Source organism: Parasteatoda tepidariorum, chromosome 12, assembly GCF_982258835.1.
Source record: "Parasteatoda tepidariorum strain Cologne lab strain chromosome 12, Ptep-v5.0, whole genome shotgun sequence".
Taxonomy (NCBI): Eukaryota; Metazoa; Arthropoda; class Arachnida; order Araneae; family Theridiidae; genus Parasteatoda; species Parasteatoda tepidariorum.
In genome coordinates this window covers 15,646,013-15,664,982 of record NC_141766.1, presented here as the reverse complement: position 1 = coordinate 15,664,982, position 18,970 = coordinate 15,646,013, and the positions used below count along the sequence as shown (strand labels likewise).

General features: G+C 31.9%; 1 protein-coding gene across 3 annotated transcripts; it reads left to right on the top strand.

The window, feature by feature from the left end:
• The first annotated feature begins 403 nt into the window (after positions 1 to 403).
• LOC107438132 (uncharacterized) lies at positions 404 to 15,435 on the top strand. Of its 3 annotated transcripts, XM_016050322.4 has the most exons (5): positions 407 to 590; positions 6,597 to 6,823; positions 10,020 to 10,191; positions 10,808 to 10,933; positions 14,295 to 15,435. In XM_016050322.4, the coding sequence occupies exons 1-5, from the start codon at positions 518 to 520 to the stop codon at positions 14,804 to 14,806; spliced, it is 1,110 nt and encodes a 369-aa protein (XP_015905808.1). In that variant the 5' UTR covers positions 407 to 517; the 3' UTR covers positions 14,807 to 15,435. The 3 variants fall into 3 exon arrangements, with proteins under 3 accessions (XP_071044302.1, XP_015905808.1, XP_015905809.1); XM_071188201.2 differs by lacking the exon at positions 10,808 to 10,933 and having other exon boundaries at positions 404 to 590; XM_016050323.5 differs by lacking the exon at positions 6,597 to 6,823 and having other exon boundaries at positions 425 to 590.
• The last annotated feature ends 3,535 nt before the right edge of the window (positions 15,436 to 18,970 follow it).

Here is an 18,970-nt window from a genome sequence, read left to right as displayed (position 1 = left end):
TTTGCGAAGTTTTGATCAGTTATTGCGTGTGATAAACAACGTAATTGATATAAATTACAAGCTAATCGCTTCATTTGTTGTCTCAGGTTCTTTAGAAACATTCTGTTTCGGTCTCTCAAACCCTCTAAAGGCTTTAAACTTTATTGATATGTGTGAGAAATCAATATATATATAACCAGCATTATTTGTTATTATTTAAATAAATAAACCAATAACATATAAAAGAAATTAATAACCATATTTTCCTTGCCAATGTATTTTATAATAATATAGCGATACTTTGTTTCGATACGTATGAATGATTCATGAAATTTACGCCGTATAAATAGATATTAATCAAACTGAAATTAGAGATCTTATCAGCTATAAAAGCTGATAAAATCCAAAGCTTTAGATATTATGAGAAGTTTTATCAACAATTCAATGTGATGTCCTTTTTTTTATGATGTCATGTGTGTTTACACAGAAAAAATATACCTTAAATATTCAATAAATAAATCTTTAAAAACAACAAAACATGAAAAGGGGATTTTTACGTACCATTATTTTTATATTGTGGAACATTAGCAATGTTTTCGGTTACCGAATTTGTAAGTAATTTCATTCTATATATTATTAGCAGAATAAATGACAGTTTTTGTTGTTCAAATTTAATAATGAACTCGTTTATGACGAGCAATAAATGATCAGTTTAAATCTCTAATTACAAATAGAACATTTTGGATACTACTTAAAACATTTCATTCCATTCGAAAGTATCCCCTTAAGTCGTATTAAATAAACAAGAACGTTTCACTATCAATCATTAACCAATTTTTTCCTGAAACACAAGAAGAAAATCAAATATAAAATTGTAAGAAATTTTAAAAAATATATCAAACTAATATCCCGAAATCTAAATATCAATAATAAAATCATCTAAAAAAATTAGTTTTATTTACTTAAATTTCGTTGTTTTATTTTCATATTCTGGTTGAATATAGTCGCCGAAAAGCACTTTTAAATATTCTTATTTACATATTCAATTCTTCTCTCTTAAAAATTTACGTTACAGATTTATGGATATAAAACTAATATATTGAACTGCTTGACAAATTAAAAAAACTTTACTGAAAGCTACTTTTTTTCTACTACGACTTTTAGAAGCAATTATAAAGGAAAAAATTTCATAATCACTATAGGAATAGAAATATAGATAAAATAGAAATATATAGCTAGGTAATATATAAATGTAAATGTGCTATGCGCACTAGCACTCTAACTTTTATTAGGATATTTGAGAAACAATTAGATAGTATCACGAGTATTACTTTGCAATTTATTAGCATTACGAACTGTTTGTACTAAAACTTGTTTTTTTTCTGTAGTAAAAAAAGTTATTACAATAAGGTAAAATTGAAAAACATGTTCCCTAAAGTACCAGAACCATTTTCTGCCTAAAAAGTACCGGAACAGCATTCCGGCTTTGAGAACAAGTTAATGAAGAATTACAATTGATAGGAAATTATTGGTAGTAATAACATTGACTCAGGATATTTCTATGCAAACCATTGAATAGATTCCATACATATTGTTGTTTACACGTTAGCCAATAATTGACAAATTCTGATTATAATGGGGATTAAACCCTGCACCATTGTAAGTAAAATTGAAGTTGTTTTTAAATATTTTCTAATTCATTCTTAATTTGGTTCGTTTAACAACACCTTATTTATAAACTAGTTCAAAAATAATTAAAAAGTGATATCTATAACAATTTTAAAAATGGATATTTCTATTTGTAATTAAAGAGATAATTAATAATGAATGGAATTTATAAATATGTAAGCATAAGTTAATGTTGGTGTTATAAATGATGTTGGAAAAGAAATCGCATAGAATCAAACATTTAAAAACATCTGTGTGAAATATTTTGTGGGAACGCTCAGCGGTTAAGTCACTGAACTATTATTTTGTAGGACAGGGGTTCGAGCCGCAGTGGCGGCTCGAAGCCCACTAAATTTCAGATCGATTGGTACCAGCTTGTTTGGGAAGTAAAGGTGGCTTATACGTAATGCTGACCACATTGCCACAAATATGCAATAGGCCATGAAGTGTTGGTGGTGGTATATACTTTTCTTCCTCACACCTGTGTTTTCCAACCTCCCTCCTAATCTTATATTTTATCTTATAACCGTCGTTGAACAGTCGACCCAATTTTTTGGTTTACAGCTACTAATGTTCAACTCCGTAGCCTTGTAATTTTGAACCCAATCCAGAAGACAAAGGAACTCCTTCATCAAGTATTGGGAGAAATTTGCTTTCGAGGAAGATTTTTCAATGGAGCTAACCCGCATTTGCGTTACAATGAGAGGAAAAACCACAAAAACCTCTCACGGTTAGACCGATGGCAAGGGGCCACTAATTCATGATCCGTCCACAACTGAGGATATTTTACGTCAACCTCCCTTCTAATCGCTCGAAAGGTGTGCCTGAGCAGGAAACAGGGGTTAGTGTAAAATTGCGGGGATTGTGTGTGTATGTGGCATGATAAAATGACCGTAAATCCAGCCAATACTGGAATTGTAGTTTTGATGCATGTAGCGTAAATATCCCATCTTATTCGCATCGATTGTGGCTTGCCTGAGAAATCGAAACTGTAGATCAATGAAAGAAAAAGAAAATGAGATCAAACTTGGGTAATTTTTGAAAATAATCCCAAATATTTTTCGTAAGTATTTTTTTAAAAAATACTTTTAGTTCATACTTTTTGAGCCATGTTCGATGAAAATTACTTTCTTTAAAATGGACATTTACAAAATTTATCCATTGAAATTTTAGTACACTATTTAATAATGCCAATGCATGTTCTTGAAAAATTAAAAATCAATGTTTTGACTTAAAAAAGTCACTTAAAATTTAATTAACTTAAAATTTTTGTAACTTAAAAACCATTGAACTAATTCAATTTTCTTCAAGTTTTAAATGTAGGTATTGAAATTATGTAGTTTACCAGATAGAATAGTTTTAAATAATTGTTATAATACAAACAGTTTTGCGAAATAAAATAAGGTTCAAATTAAGGGAATAATCCCAAGTGGAAAGATATGCTTGATGATATAAAAACTTCATTTGCTTCAAAAAATATGAAGATATATTTCGAGCGCTTGCGGTAACAATTGTTCTCCTATTTTATTTTGGGTAATTTTTTTTTTATACTCTTACAAAAAACAGGAAAAATAACTTAATAAGTGATATTTTCTGAAATAAGTATTCAATATAGAAATATTAGGAAAATGGTAGTTTTTATATAGAGTAAAATCTTTGATGAACAATTTGCAATATGATGGGCACCCTATTCTACACTCTAACTGTGCTCAAATATAGGTGCCCATTCTCAGGACTCGCCAGACTGGAATGAGGAAAACAAAAGTGATTTGAAACAAGAACGCAAAATTACCAACGAGAAAACATGGAAAATAAGGAAGAAAATCAAAACTAGAAAAACCGCAGCGGCTGAGAGAGGTGATGAGGAATTTACAAATTTTAGTCTGAACACGATGGAAATTAATTCATTGTTTGTAAAAATTTGTGAAACAAAAAAGTAATACTTAATTATAAGAATTCAAAAAACAATACTAATATTTCAAAAAACAATACTAAAATTTTCGGCATTGGTAATGAATCTGAGTGGTATGTGGGTTTAGTATTAGTAGTAACGAATCTGATATTTTTATAAACCGTGATTTGAATGGGAAGAAATATTTCGTCTGCAAAATTTAAATATGGAAGCAACTCGAAATGCGTCTTTACGAAAATGGACGCAGTTTGAAATGCGTGTTACAGAAAATGGACGCAGTTTGAAATGCGTGTTATAGAAAATGGACGTTGCATTTGATTCTGTTTTTCTAAGTTCGAGTATTATTCTTTTCTTAAAGAAAAAAAATTATGAATCCAAATAAATTTGTATTGTGATATGGTCCATTAGTATAAATCACTTTTTTTACTTTTTTTTTAAAAAAAAAAACTTTACGTCCCGCAGTGATCGTAAAAACACGGTTCCTAGTAGATCACCGAAGTCAAGCATCACTGGTTGTAGTCAGTAAGAGGATGGGTGACCGCTTGGATCAGCCTTCCGTTGGGACAACACCTCCTAGAAAGAACAGGTCTCAGCACGGGTTACCATAAATATCCCTTAGTAGTCCAAACGTAATGACATATGTTGTATTTTCAACCACTGCGCAGCTTAGTACCCCTAACGTAATGACATCTTTCTTATTTTTCGTCTACTGCGTAGTTAACTTCATCACATCGAACTACTAAATTGATCCGTGCTGAGGCCTTTCTACTTCTAGCGCCCGTATTCACCAACACGGATTACCTCCGGGTAATCAATGGGTAAGCATACCCTCCAACTTATGAGGATTTTGAAAATAATTCTTTCTAGTGGTAGCGAACCAAAGTAGAAATTGTTAAAGCAAATGGATCTCTGATAAAACTTTTATCAGAACTTAAGAATCTAGCCATATGGCCTGCACTTTTATAAGTAATAGTGGACAAGTTACGCTAAAATAAATTTTTTTTAAATATTAAGACAATAATTTTGCTACCGTCTGAAAAGAAGATTTCTGAAACTACGGAAATTCCGTAGCAGTTGGAGGGTATGGGTAAGAGTAAAATCACGAGTTTAGTGCGAAACGTTATTCTCCAGCCGAAATTTCGCCAAACTCGCAGATTTCATCGACAGTTCTGACTCTCCGGGTAACCCGCCGTTTTTGCCGAGTTATCGGAGGGTAACCTATTCACGAGGAGCTTGTAAACAAACAAGATGAATGATTCTATCGCTGCGTTTGAGCTTGAAGATCTTGAATTTCTTGAAACTGTTGAAAGAAGGGAAAGATATGTCCCAACTATCAGAAATAATGACCTAGAAGAGTTAGATGAAATAGACTTTTTTGAAAGATATCGTTTCTTAAAACCGACGATTGAAGAACTGATCTTCAAAATTGGCAGTAAGTTGGAATCTGATACAGATCGGAACAATGCCTTAACTCCAACGGAAAAAGTTTTAACTGCTGTAAGATTTTATGCATTTGGAAACCAGCAAATAACATGTTTATATTATATAACAGCACGTGTTTATATTATATACAAAGTCACATGGTTTTACCTTGCCCAATCAAAAGCCTCGTTATATTTCCTCCAAGAGTTAAACTCGAGTTGTGAAATCCTCTGTTGAAAACGGTTGGAGAATAAAAAGCGAGGGTTAATCCGAGAGTAACTCTGAACCGTGGATATTCCGATCCCCGAGTTACTCTTGAATTTAACTCGGCGTGGTGAATACGGGTGTAGGAGGTGTTGGTTGGGACCGGCATCGGTCCTCGTTAAACTGTTTGTCAGCCTAAAACCAACACGCTTGATAATTTAGTAAATAACGACGGACCACCAGCTGCACTTTTTGTTTTTTATTAACAACAACAACATTAGGTATAAACAATAACAACAGCTGGAGATATTGTGGATTTCGAAAGGGTTCAAGAGGTATTTATCCACATCTAATGTTTATCGAGTCTCATAGGAGAAGTGATGATTTAATCTCGTTCCGTTAGGGAATAGCGCGCATGCGCCAACACTGTTCTACCGTAAAATGCCCGACTTCGCGTGCAGGTCGTCGGGCAATCAAAGCTGGGGAGCCATCCCCTCTGCAGAGGAACAAAATTGCAATGGCCATGTCCTCGGATCATCCTCAGGGATGTTTTCCCCAGACCATCGCCAATAGCCCATTGTACAGCTCTAGTGCAACGTAACTGAAGTACCTACCTACGTAGAAAACTTTGCAGTCAATAGTTATTTCACAGGGTTGCTACGAATGCTATAAATTTATAATAGGGGTATTAAATTTACGTTATACAAGTTTATATTTTTAAAATCCCCCTTAACCTTTAGTATTCTGAAGATATCGCGGGAAAAGTTACAACTGTATTATACCTACCCACCCCGTCCCTAAAGTCCGAGACTTTGCTCCGCATTGATTTTTGCTTCGTGTTAAAATTTGTAAGGAAAAGTAAGCACGTAATTCCTTGTTTAGTTGTTTAACTAAAACTTGGGTTGAAAACTGAAACGGAGCATTTTTTACTGTGTCCATTTTCTTAAATACGCATTTTTCGCTATGTCCATTTTCGTAAATACGCATTTTTTGCTGTATCCATTTTGCTAAACAGGCATTTTGGATTGTGTCCATTTTCGTCAACACGCATTTTGAATTGTGTCCATTTTCATATACACACATTTCGAACTGTGTCCATTTTCTTAAAAACGCATTTCGAGCTATATCTAGAGAAACCTGACCAACGAAATGAAGTAGAAACAATGTTATAAAGAAATCCTATTCATCAAAATCACTGTTTATATGTTTTATTTAGTGCTTATGAGGTCATCAATTAAACTCATAATAAATTTGGTTAAAAAATATTTTAAACTTAACCAAAAACCAACCCAAGAAAGATTTTAAATTTATATGTGTAATAAAATTTTTTTGAAATTTTACTTTTTGAATAATTATTTAATTAAAAGGAATTAATGTCAATAACTAAATTGAAAATAAATTATATTTCTAGTTTATATGAAGGAATCAGGAAGTTGCTCTGGTAATTTAGTGGAAATAAATATCGGATCATTCTCTCGAAATTCATCTGGGATATTAATGAGTGGTAAAAGTAGCATTTATGAACCTGCTTTAAACTGTTCGATTTATTTAAGAGCACCACTTTCCTATGGTGTTGTTATAAGTATTAGAAATATTGACTTACAACCTATGACAGATGATTGTGAGAACTATGTAGAGGTTCGTAAATTTTTTTTAATATTTTTTATACCCTATATATTTACTTTAATGAAAATGAATTTAAAAAATCGGTCAAATTCTAACAAAAAACTCTATGTCATGAAAATTGCACATGAAAAGCGTGGTTGCTCGAATGACTACACTGTTGGTTGGTTGGTTCTAATTCCATTTACCTCACGGGCAAGCCTGCTTGGTGAAACCGAGCAAATTTAAGGCAGAGTGTGCGATTCTTGTTTTTCAGTGGCGCCATCTATGGCCAAGAATTCGACTTCTGCCTCACCATACGTCACACCTGTTTATAAGGCGGGCCCATTCATACATCCATTCATTCATCAACAGATCGTAATTTTGACCTAAGTCAGAGAACGATCGATCTCCAATCCAGTACCCCCCAAAGGTATTGATTTGTTATGGGAACATGGAGGACTTTGCGACTCGACAGAATTTTAACGTGCATCAGTCACCAACTACACGAGGAGTCTTCGGAAGTCGGGGTTCGAATCCCCGAACTCTCGGACATGGGCCCAGCGCACTACCGACCAGGCTATCCCTGCCTATGACTACGTTTTAGTGAATCTCAACACCAAAAATGGTGGCAACTACTTTACACCAAAGTGGTATAGTAAAACATCATACATAACTCATACGTGTTTCACTACACCAAGATTGTTTTCTTACACTACTTGATGTAAAGTAACCGAGCCATTTCTATTTTTTTATTTAGTACACTAAAATTTATAATCAATATATGATACACATAAGAGTCACTAACGTTATTTTTATAACACAATACAGAGTATAAATCATTATTTTAGGATGCATTTATACAATATTTCTTAAAATAAAATTAATTAAACAAACACACATTACAGAGAGAATATTAATATGAATTCGAACTAGGCTTACGGAAGAGGAAATAAAATATTACGAAATTATTTAATACAATTAGTAATAAAAATTAACAGAATTATGTATATCTTCTTTATGAAAACGTTATACAACTAAAAGCTTTCATGACTTTTGATAACATTCTACTTCTGTGGAATGTTGTTCATCAGACGAGGCAAAATCAAACTTTCACTTTTTCTGTTCGATTGTAAGCGAGGAATATTAATCGTCTGACGGTTTCGATGCCCCAAAATTGGCGAAAATAATTCATAAATGGAAGAAATGCATCTTATCTTGGGGTAACTGTCTAATTTTTTTTTTCGAGTTTAGATTTAACTACAGCCTTTAAAGTGTGTATGAAAGCTCTGTACGGTATTTACTTGAAATAACACACAATTTAAAGTTTTTCAACAAGTTTGAATAGGTATTATACCACAATTTTTACAACGTATGTGCCAATCTTATCACTTACCCGAACGATAGCTCACTATGCGCATTTTTGCCAATGATGAATTCTTCCGATATCCTATTAATAAGTTATCTAGTGGACCAGGGCCGGCTTATGCATGTCGCGGCCCCTAGGCAATGCTCGTCTCGGCCACCCCCCCTACCGTCTTCTAACTTCCTAATATATTTTTTCGCTAACACAACATAATTACGCTGTTTTTTACTACATAGGTATATTATCACATTATTCAATACAAATATTGAATCAAACGAAAAGAATATAAGTAATTAATATATGCATTTAAAAAAAAAATCATACAATAAGCTTAAATATTAACTCTTCTAACTTTTTTTGTTGCAAAATCGTTCAAGACATCCTGAAAGTTAACCTTTTCCAATACATCATTTTCAATTGGCATTATGGCCAATGAATTTAAAAGGTTTTGAGACATAGTTGAACGAAGACAGTTTTTAATTAATTTCAATTTGGAAAATTTTCGTTCACCAGTGGCGTTTGTAATCATTAGACTTCTATATATTTGCAAAGCTGTCATTACATTCGGGAAAGTTGATTGTGCCATGTTACCAATAGTCAGTTTGTAAGACTCTTCGGCAGGCACAATTTTTTTCCGGCGTCTTCTAATTGTAAGATGAAGTATTTATACTGCACCATTTCGTCTATAAACTCAGGCTCAATGTCCTCGAAATAATGTTCCTTAAACTTTGTGCAAGCCTGTCTAATTTCAGCGTCGGATTTTGACAAAATACAACGTATGTATTTAGCGGATCGGGGAATTCCCCAGTCTTGCGACGAAAGAACCAGTATTGCCAACCTTATTTTTACATACTCTTTGGTAGCTTGGCCATAGAATATACATACCTATGGTAGGTACCAGAACAGTAAGTGTGCATTCACAACGTAGAATTTTGCGCGTTTTTCAAGCGTGTTGTGTTAAAAAAGCTGCTCTTGCTGTATAGTCATCTGATTAGTCGGCGTTAAAATTACCACGATAAAATTGCTTGCGATTATTTTACTGCGTTATATATGAACTAACTACCATAATATTAATATCTAATTTGGAATGCGTTCAGAAATGTACTAAAATAGCGTCGATGTAATGTACAGAGCAAGACAATCGTCATTGAAATTTCGAATTAAATTTTTACTGCTTAAGAAACATTGTCAATTTTTTTCTCTGTAGCACAGGGCCCCTGAACGTGGCGGGGCCCCTAGGCAGTTGCCTACAGTGCCTAATGGATAAAACGGCTCTGTAGTGGACCATTTAGACAAATAAAGTATCTTTTTCTATGTATTTTTTTACTCTAAATTGAATGAGTAAAAATCAGAGTTCTTTAGTTGGTAAGATAAATTATTTAGAACTGATAAGAGTTCATACAAAGCACAATTCAAAAATAGTAGGAGAAGGGCTCCTTAAGCAAACTCTTTAAATATTCAGGTTAGAACATAACAATTATTATGATGTTCATTATTATGATATCTAAAGTATAAATGTAACTGTTTAAATCATAGGAGATCAGCCAAATTTGAAAATCTTAAGAGCATGGTAATGTTATCTCAAAAAAATAAAAAATAATTTAACAAAACTACCAAATCTAGAAAGGTTGTCCAAAATATTTGTAGCAAAAAATATTTAAGTATGATGTTCTTTGTATACCACAATTATTTTAATTAAAGTGACAAAATGCTATACATTACTCATAATCAGAAATTTTCAACCGCGATTTCTTTATCATTTTTTTTAATTATAGTTCATTATTGTTTTATAGTAAGGCTATTGTTTTTAAACACAAAAACTGCATTAATAGAGCTACTTGAAATAGAATATGTTTTTCTATACAGATTTCTCCTGTTGAACATCATGGATTGGTGAAACTTTGTGGCTACAGTCATGATCAATTTGAATTTCAATCTTATATTAGTAGGAAAGATACGCGAATCTCATTTCACACCTCTAATTATACCTCTCAGAAAAAAGCATCCTTTCAATTGACATTTACAGCAGTAAGGAATGGTAAGTAATTTGTTGTTTCTTCGTTTAGTTACCTCCTTTCTTACTGATCTACTGTTTAATATACTTTATGGAATTGCCCTCTTGACCTTCAAGTTCCTGCACATGTATTCTAATTTTTCAAACTAAGTATTTGTGAGACATTAATAGCCTTTTAGTTACTACCGATAGTATTTAAAGCAATTTTAAATCAGCGTTATTTAGCCATATTAATGATCTGTGGGTGAATGAATGGGTGTATGAATGGGTCCGCCCTATAAATGGGTGTGACAGAAGTCGAATTCTTGGCCATGGATGGAGCCACTGGAAAACAAGACTAATCGCATCCCTTGCCTATGGCAACAAGAGCAACAACATTTGATCGAATTCACTGTGGTTTCTTGTATTCAGTTAATCAAAAAGTTTATCTAAATTTAAATTTTAAAGAAAATTTAAATTTTTGGAGATAACCGGTTAAGCAGTCGAACGACACAAGTAAAGTTATCACTGAAATGTCAGCTGTTTCACAATTAAATTCAGCCCCTGAAACTGACAAGAATCTTTAAAGAATTATTTTTATTTTTGTCATTATTGCATATTATTTTGCTTAGTGTTTCCAAAATACGCTCTTCTTTTGCAGGGTTCTGCTTTAAAGATGAAAAACGCTGCCGTAATCATAACTGCATTTGGAAAGGTCTAGCTTGTGATGGACATAATAATTGTGGAGATTTAAGTGATGAATTTGATAAGCATATTTCTCAATGTTGTAAGTCATATACTATATATATAAATTGTCCTAAATTTATAAACAACTTTGTTTTAAAAGTTTGATCAGTGCTACCGAAAGATTAAAGAAAAAGTCAGTCTTTACCAAGCAGTTTAAAATTTTATTATAAATAGGCGTGAAAAAATAATAGTTTATTAAAATATAACTGCATTTTTTTGAAGAATAATTTGTTTTCAAGTAAATACTGGATATATGCAAAAATAATTATTATTTCGTATTTAAAATCAAATATATACAGGGATCTACAAATCGCTGAAACCCGGTCGCTGAGGAACCTACAAAAAGACTGGTCCATAAATTTTTAATTGCATATTGAACAATTTCTAAAAACATGCAAATATAAATGCAGGGTAAGTCAAAATAAATGCACCAAATTCATAGATGCACTACGCAAGATGTAATAAATGTATTCATTAAAAATTTTCCGAAGGTAATGTAAGCGAGTATTTCTCACAAATGTACAGTGCGCAAAATAAAAAAACGGACCACCTTGAATAACTTTTGATCTAATGATCGGCTGTTCACGTTCTAGGACTCAATCTTAATTGTTCGAGATGTGACATCAAATATGCTAATTAATTAATGCAGATGATGTTTTAAGTTACGAAATCAGACAAAAAAAAGGTTGTAAAAATAAAAGGTGGTAGCTGCAATCTGGGAAATATTGTCCCCGTAGTTTGGTCAAGAGAGCGGTCTAAATTTTGGACCTCTTAATGTTAATTTTACTTTTTGCGTCTTTTACTGATTTCTGATCCCCAAAATGTAAGGGGTTTAAAAATAAGGTATATTTAAAATTCGATTTCTCAAGAAACATTCGACTGATTTTGTTCAAATTTTGTATTTTGCCATGTAAAATTATATTCTTTAAAATGAGGTAATAGTAATAATAATTCAAAATTTTTTCGACAATTCTTAAATATAATAAAAAATATTTATTAAAGGCTATACTTTTCATGGAATTATCTTTGGATGATCGAATTTTATAGTTATTTGCAAAAATTTTTCAATTCGGTTAAAAGGTTCTCGAGATATGGCGAAATACGCAAAAAATAAAATTAACATTAAGGGGTTCAAATTTTGAACCGCACTCCTAAGCAAACTATAGGGACCATACTTCCCTATATACCCCTATAATTTGGGGATCAGAAATCAAAATCCTTCGAAAAAAATGTATGTCTATTCAGAAAAAGTACGATTTTGTGTCTGATTTCGTAACTTAAACTATCGTGTGCCCTAATTAATTAGCATATTTGATGTCACCCCCTCAAACCTTTAAGATAACTAGTCCTAAGTAAGAGACTAAATCCTGAGCAAGTCCTAAATCCTAAGTACGTCCTAAGTAAGTCCTAAGTCCTTAGTCCTAAGTAAGAGTTAAGAGTCCTAAAACTTGAAAATGCTATCATTAGGAGCAAAAGTTATCCTGCGTGGTCCGCTTTTTATTCTACGCTTTGTACAATATGTGCTCCTTTACATCATGTCTGAAATATCTGTACTGATGCTGGTGATTACAGCTGTAATACGAGCTTTCAAATCAGTCATGATCCTGAAAACTTACGATCTTATACAAATCCCCACAAGAAAAAATTGCATGGGGTTGTGCAAGGTAAGAGTCATGCGTTGTTTCTCTGCTCGTTTTGTATTCAATGATGATAAGATGCCGTCTATGCAATTGTATTCGAACATTTATTGCATAGTTTGAATTGAATCATTCATACTCGGGGAAGAAGAATTTTGACCACAATATGTTGATTTGCAGTTGAAATAGAAAAATCAGTTCGGCATTTAATATTTGTTTTCGAAAATCTATATTTAAATATTACTCAGATAAGTTAAGTGATTTTAGCTTGTCTTTGCATTCAAGTTTTATATAATACTTTTGACAACTTTATTAGAAAGAAAAAGCTTTTCATTTCATCACATATTGGTTCCAAAATGTTCCTGACTTCAAGAAATTTTGGACCTTTGCATGCCGGTGAATTAGGTTAAAAAGTCCCCACCACTCAGAAGTGTGTTGAATTCTGACAAAAGATGCCTGACAAAATTTCATGACATTTCTACGATTACTTTATGACATATCGAGTCGAAATAAGCAAAGGAATAATGGTGGATAGGACAAATTTTCCTTCGTCGATTAAACATTTTTTTCTTGTGGACAAAAATGCATCTTGGAAGGGGAAATTAATATAGGCAAGTCACTACCCTTTCTTCAAATTGTTCTCTTCTTATTATAACCGTTGTTGAACAGCCGACCCAATTTTCGGGTTTACGACTGTTAATGTTCAACTCCGTAGATTCGTAATTTTGAACCCAATCCAGAAGACAAGGGAACCCCTGGATCAAGTATTGGGAGAAATTTGCCTTCGTGGAAAATTTTTTGATTGAACTTACATGCATTTGAGGTTACATGAAGAGGAAGACCGCGAGGATATTGGGATATTGAGGATATTTTTACGTCAGCACTGTCGTTCGCGCAAGCCGGATGCGGAATTCGTTTCGACCAGTCATCACTGGGATTCGAACCCGGTTCACCTCATTGGAAGGCAAACGCTCTATCCCCTAAGCCATCACGGCTTTGTTGTAAAACAATTGTAGATTTTCTGAACCTCTTGTTATAACGTATCATCTTACAATTTTTTTTTTCACTGCGAAATTACATTGTAAAACAGCCAAACAGTAAGACCGAAAATATTAAATTTTGAAAGAAATTTTGAAGGAAACTTACTCATGAATACCCTAGAAAAGTGCTGCATGTCGGTTTGACTGATAGCCTGTCACAGTTTAATTTTTAAAAAAAAACTTTCAAAAAAACTTCGAAAATATTTTTCTAGACATTTTAACTTACTATATGATGCATCACAAAAAGTATGCTTGCTTTCTTAAACTCACCGTCACTAGAAAACAATTTCCATTTATTTGGAAATGCAAAATTAAACTGGATTTAAGAGCTTGGTTTTTAAAGAGTCAGACAGGTTGGAGCCTGATATTTTTGATTTTGTTAAAACATTTATCCAATACAACCTGATTTTCCCAATTTTTTTAAAAAACTAACTCTTGGAACCATTTTATTTCTAGTTTCTTTGTTTTTGGGAGGAGTGTAACTGCCTTGACCACCATGTTTTATTGCAGATATGACATAAAGCTTTACGAGTGTACTTTTTACAGCCATGTTTTTTTTTTATTTAAAAAAAAGAAAGGTGAAAGATAAAATTAAGATGCTTAGCCAGGGTGATCACTAATATTAAGCAAAATAATAATAAATAATAATTAATTTCTAAAATGAAGCAAAAAATAATAATAAACACAACACTATCGTTTAACTTTTAATCCTATTTATTTTCAGCTACTATGTCACCTGGTGAATCTTTGGCTGTCATACTTGTTACCATAATAGGTTCCTTGATTTTATTGTTCATCGCTGCCTATTTAAGAGGTCCCAAAATCACCCAACAGATCGAGAGACTCTCACAAACTAATCAAAACAACGATAATTTAGATGTTCCTGTAGCACGAAGTTTGGGTTCATCAAGAACTCCTGGTCCGTCTTTAAGAACTCCGATTCCTGGTCCGCCTTTAAGAACTCCAATTCCTGGTCCGTCATGGAGAATTTCAACTCCTGGTCCGTCATCAAGAACTACAATTCCGGCTTTAAACAGGATCAGTACTAATTATGGATCTATAAGTCAATTTTTTACTTCGTGTGATTTTGATGATGTGATATACCCAGATCCACCTCCTCGTTATGAAGAATCCGTTAGACCAAGTTCTTCGTCACAGTTTCCTGTAATTTCATCCCAAATATTTCCACAGGTTTCTGCTGATTCTAGAAACGGAAATCATGTTGAACAGTCGTAATTGACTTAACCTATGCCATTTATTTTTTTTCTAAAAAGCGTAATATTATTGCAAATATACATATTTTTCTCCAGCGTTACCAAGAAAGTTTCATTGATTTCATTGTTCATCGCTGCCTATTTAAGAGGTCCCAAAAACATCCACAAGATTGAGAGACTCTCGCAAACCAATCGAATAAACGGTAATTTAGATGCTCCAGGCACAAAGTTAGGGTTCATCAGGAACTCTAACTCCTGGTTCTTCTTTAAAAACTCCAATTCCTGGTTCGTCATCAAGAACTCCAATTTCTGGTCCGTCCTCAAGAACTGCAATTCCTACTTTACACAGAATCAGTACTACTTAAGGATCTATAAGACAATTTTTCACTTCTTGTGATTTTAGCAATGTGATATACCCAGATCCACCTCCTGGTTATGAAGAATCAGCTAGATCAAGTTCTTCATCAAAATTTTCTGGAATTTCAGCTCATATATTTCCACATGTTTCTATTGATTCTAGTAACGGAAATCATGTTAAACGGCCGTAATTGACTTAAAACTTATGCTATTTAATTTTTATGTTTTTTAATCTGATGCTCACTGGTGAAACTCAAAGAAAGTTTCGTGAATTTAATGAATACTTATAACTGATTCAATTGTAGATATCATTTTTTTAGTCATTTATCTATAGTAAGTTATAACTCTTATGTAAAACTTTCTATAAATACAAGAAAAAGGCTTAGGTTTTGCATCAGAAAAAACTGAATTTGCTGACCTATATATATTCCAAGATATACCAAAATTATGATGTATATCAAGCTATTGAGAATTTTTATAAATGGTTTGATGGTACTAACAGGTTTGTTCTGATGTTCAAGTTTGCAAAAAAATGTATGTCTACGTGAAAATTGTAACTATAATTGTTTGTATTCTTCTATTATCAGAGAAATTGTGAATATTTACTTAATATAACATTAGTGGGGCTTGGAGTGCCTGAGTCTTTACACAGTAGTTGGAGCTGTTGTGGTGGGAGGTGATGTTACTTGTGTTTGAGTGATAAATATTTATTAATTATTTATTATTTTTTATTTATTAATAATGGAAAAAAATTACATTGTAAGATATAAGAATTTTTACGTCATTTTAAACCATTTTATATTAAATGACAAAATTTAAAAGAAGTTTGTCGAGTAGTTACGCAATAAATTTTTTTTTAAAGCCGTATTTCTAAATTTCTATTTATCGAAAACTACTTATTCAATTTTCTTCTAATTTCGTCATTTAAAATAATATAGTTTAAAGTGCTGTAAAAACTTATATACTATAATAAATAAACTATGAAATTTATAAATAATTTTTTATTAAAATTTGTTTGCTTAAAATTATTTTTAGATAAACTATTTTTAAAATTTTAAGCAAAAATATTTTGGATTCGCTGAAAAGTCCCCTAAATAAGTTAAAATACAGACAAAAAATTAAATATTAAAGGGATTAAACTTTTAATCGCTCTCCTGTCTAAACTATTTTCTAGTTTGAGGTTACCTCTTTCCTCCTCCTAACAGATTTGCTGTTGCAAATCCAAACTATTGAAGAAGAAAAAAAGGTTTATTCAGAGGTTAGGTTTCAGAGAAAGTATATTTTTGTATATGATTCTGAAACTTAGTAGTTAGTATTTATTAGCTCTGTACAATATTTGAGGCACAATATATATATATATATATATATATATATATATATATATATATATATATATATATATATATATATATATATATATATATATATATATATATATATATATACATACACACATATATTGCACCCTTTGAATAGTTTTTATACGGCTTTCAGTTCGTAAAAATTTTATCATTAAAATAAAAGTTATTGAGGTTGATTTATTTATTTTAATGTGTTTTGACTTAAAATGAGTTTTGCGATTACGTTGCAAGTTTTCTAAAAAAGTTCTTCTTTCAAATGTTTATTGTGTATTTTCTTATGCATCATCTAAAATTACACTGATGGTTTTCATTACATTTTTATTTCCTAGACTGAGTTTTTCATAATACCTCTATCGGGATTTATTATAATTACCGAATTAGCGCATTAAGATATAATTTTATCAAAAATACATATAATAAATTTTTATTTCTAAAGAATGCGCTTCTAAGCCAATCATGGTAATCTCAAGAACCACTATTTGCTGCCTCAAATGGGAACGATCAAACAGTTTAATTTGATAATCGACAAATAGAAATCGAATATTTTTGAAATTTTACTTTGAACTGAAAAAAATGAGTTGCAATGGTTTAAAGTTTAGAAAAATAAATAATTGGCTGAACTTATTTAATATGCTTTTATTAAGTTCAAAAATGAACAAGAATAAAGTGGATAGATAGTAAACCTGACATTTTGCTTGATTTTTAAATTCAATAAATTAAATAAAACAAGCATAAATTAATTATAAGAATGTATATTGATTATCAAACTACCTTTCATAATTGCAACAACTACGGAATTTCCGTAGGTTCAGAAAATATGTTTTTTAGATTTATTAATGTTTCAATAAATTAGATTTGAAAGAATTTTATTCACAAGTACATACATAAAAATTATGTAAATAGTAATACTGCCAATGCAATTCAGAAAAACGTTAGGGCTTTACGATAAAGTGAAAAATTACAGCTATACAACTATTTTCTTTCCCATTCTATCAATTTTAAAATATAATTTGATAAGTAATAAAATTGATTTTTTAAATGGAAGTTTTAGCAATATGCAGCTTGTCCTACAAAAATGACATGATAAAAATCTCAATTTTTTGTCGCTTATGTTGATTTTTCTATTGCATGGCAGTATAAAAAAGATCAGATGGACAAATGTTCAATATTTAGAGGATCTGATATATGTTCTTAAATAATTCTGTTTGTCTGAAAACTTCTGCTTTAGTTCATAACCACTAGTAAAATATTTCTCCAAACCTCAAATATTCTTGAATCTGTAGCTGGTTGTTTGAATTTTTCGTAGCACCGAAGGAATTTTAATAGACAAGTAATTTCAATCTTGGCAAAGGTATTCATGTTTTCTTCGTAAGTCATAATCAAAAAACATCTCTGAAGTTAAGCATTCAGCTTAAACTTTTACAGCTATCATCATCATCGAAATATAACTGGGCGCCTGGGGCCGTTAGCGGCCTTTTTCCCATTCGTCTTGTATTTATTCTTTAAGGTGGTTCTTTCTGGTATATGAAATGCAATTGGAATAAAAGGAAATTAAATATTTTGCATTTTAGTTAAAATTATGTCACTACTAAAATGAGCTGCAGTCGGCCTAAGGTTTATGTCTTCTCTTAAGTTTTCAAAAGTAAAAATTTCATTGAATCCTGCTGTGTCACAATATATGGTCTTATCAAAAAATCTGAAATTTTGCTTTGCAATATGATGATCTAAAAAATCCATGTTGAGGTCGCGATGTATGTTTTTATTGCGGATAAACCATCTTGCTTTTGTTATTTTCCTGAGGATTTCATTCTAGCATATTTTGAGTTTTTTAAGGAGTGATGTGGAGATGTTGCACCAAGCTGGAGATGCATAAGTTAGGATGGGACGGATCATCGAGATGTAAAGTAAACGTTTAAGTCTGAGTTCCATTTTAGGGTTCTGAAGAAGGATTTGTAATCTGTGGCAGGCTGTTTTTGCTTTGTTGATAACTGTTTTGACGTGATCTTTCCAATTAAATTTGCTGTTTATGACCAGTTCAAGATATTTTGCTGTTTTGACTATGGGTATAGTTTCGTTAAAGACAACAACTTGAATTTTTGGGAGGATAGTTTTTCTTTTATGTTGAATGACTAGTAGCTTCGATTTTTGGCCATTGACTTTAAACTTCCAGTCTAGGCACCAGGTTTCTATTTCTGTAAGCTTTTCTTGGAGTTTCTGTAAGGCAATGTTGGGATTTTTGGACTTCACGACAATTCCTGTATCATCTGCGAAAAGTGCTGTGATGCTATTAAAGTCTTGTCTGTTGATGGGAAAGTCATAGGTAAATAGTATGAATAGTATGGGCCCAAGGGTGCTTCCTTGAGGCACTCCTGTTGTTATTTTTCTGTTTGTTGATTTCATGTTTTTAAAATTAACTTGAAAGGTTCTATTATGTAAGTAGGCCTGTATTATTTTAATGACACCAGATG

Coding starts and splice junctions, on each gene's coding strand:
- LOC107438132 (XM_016050322.4), top strand. CDS start 518: ATGAAAAGGGGATTTTTACGTACCATTATTTTTATATTGTGGAACATT. Junction 10,192..10,807: donor ATTTACAGCAGTAAGGAATG/GTAAGTAATTTG, acceptor CTTCTTTTGCAG/GGTTCTGCTTTAAAGATGAA. Junction 10,934..14,294: donor TAAGCATATTTCTCAATGTT/GTAAGTCATATA, acceptor ATTTATTTTCAG/CTACTATGTCACCTGGTGAA.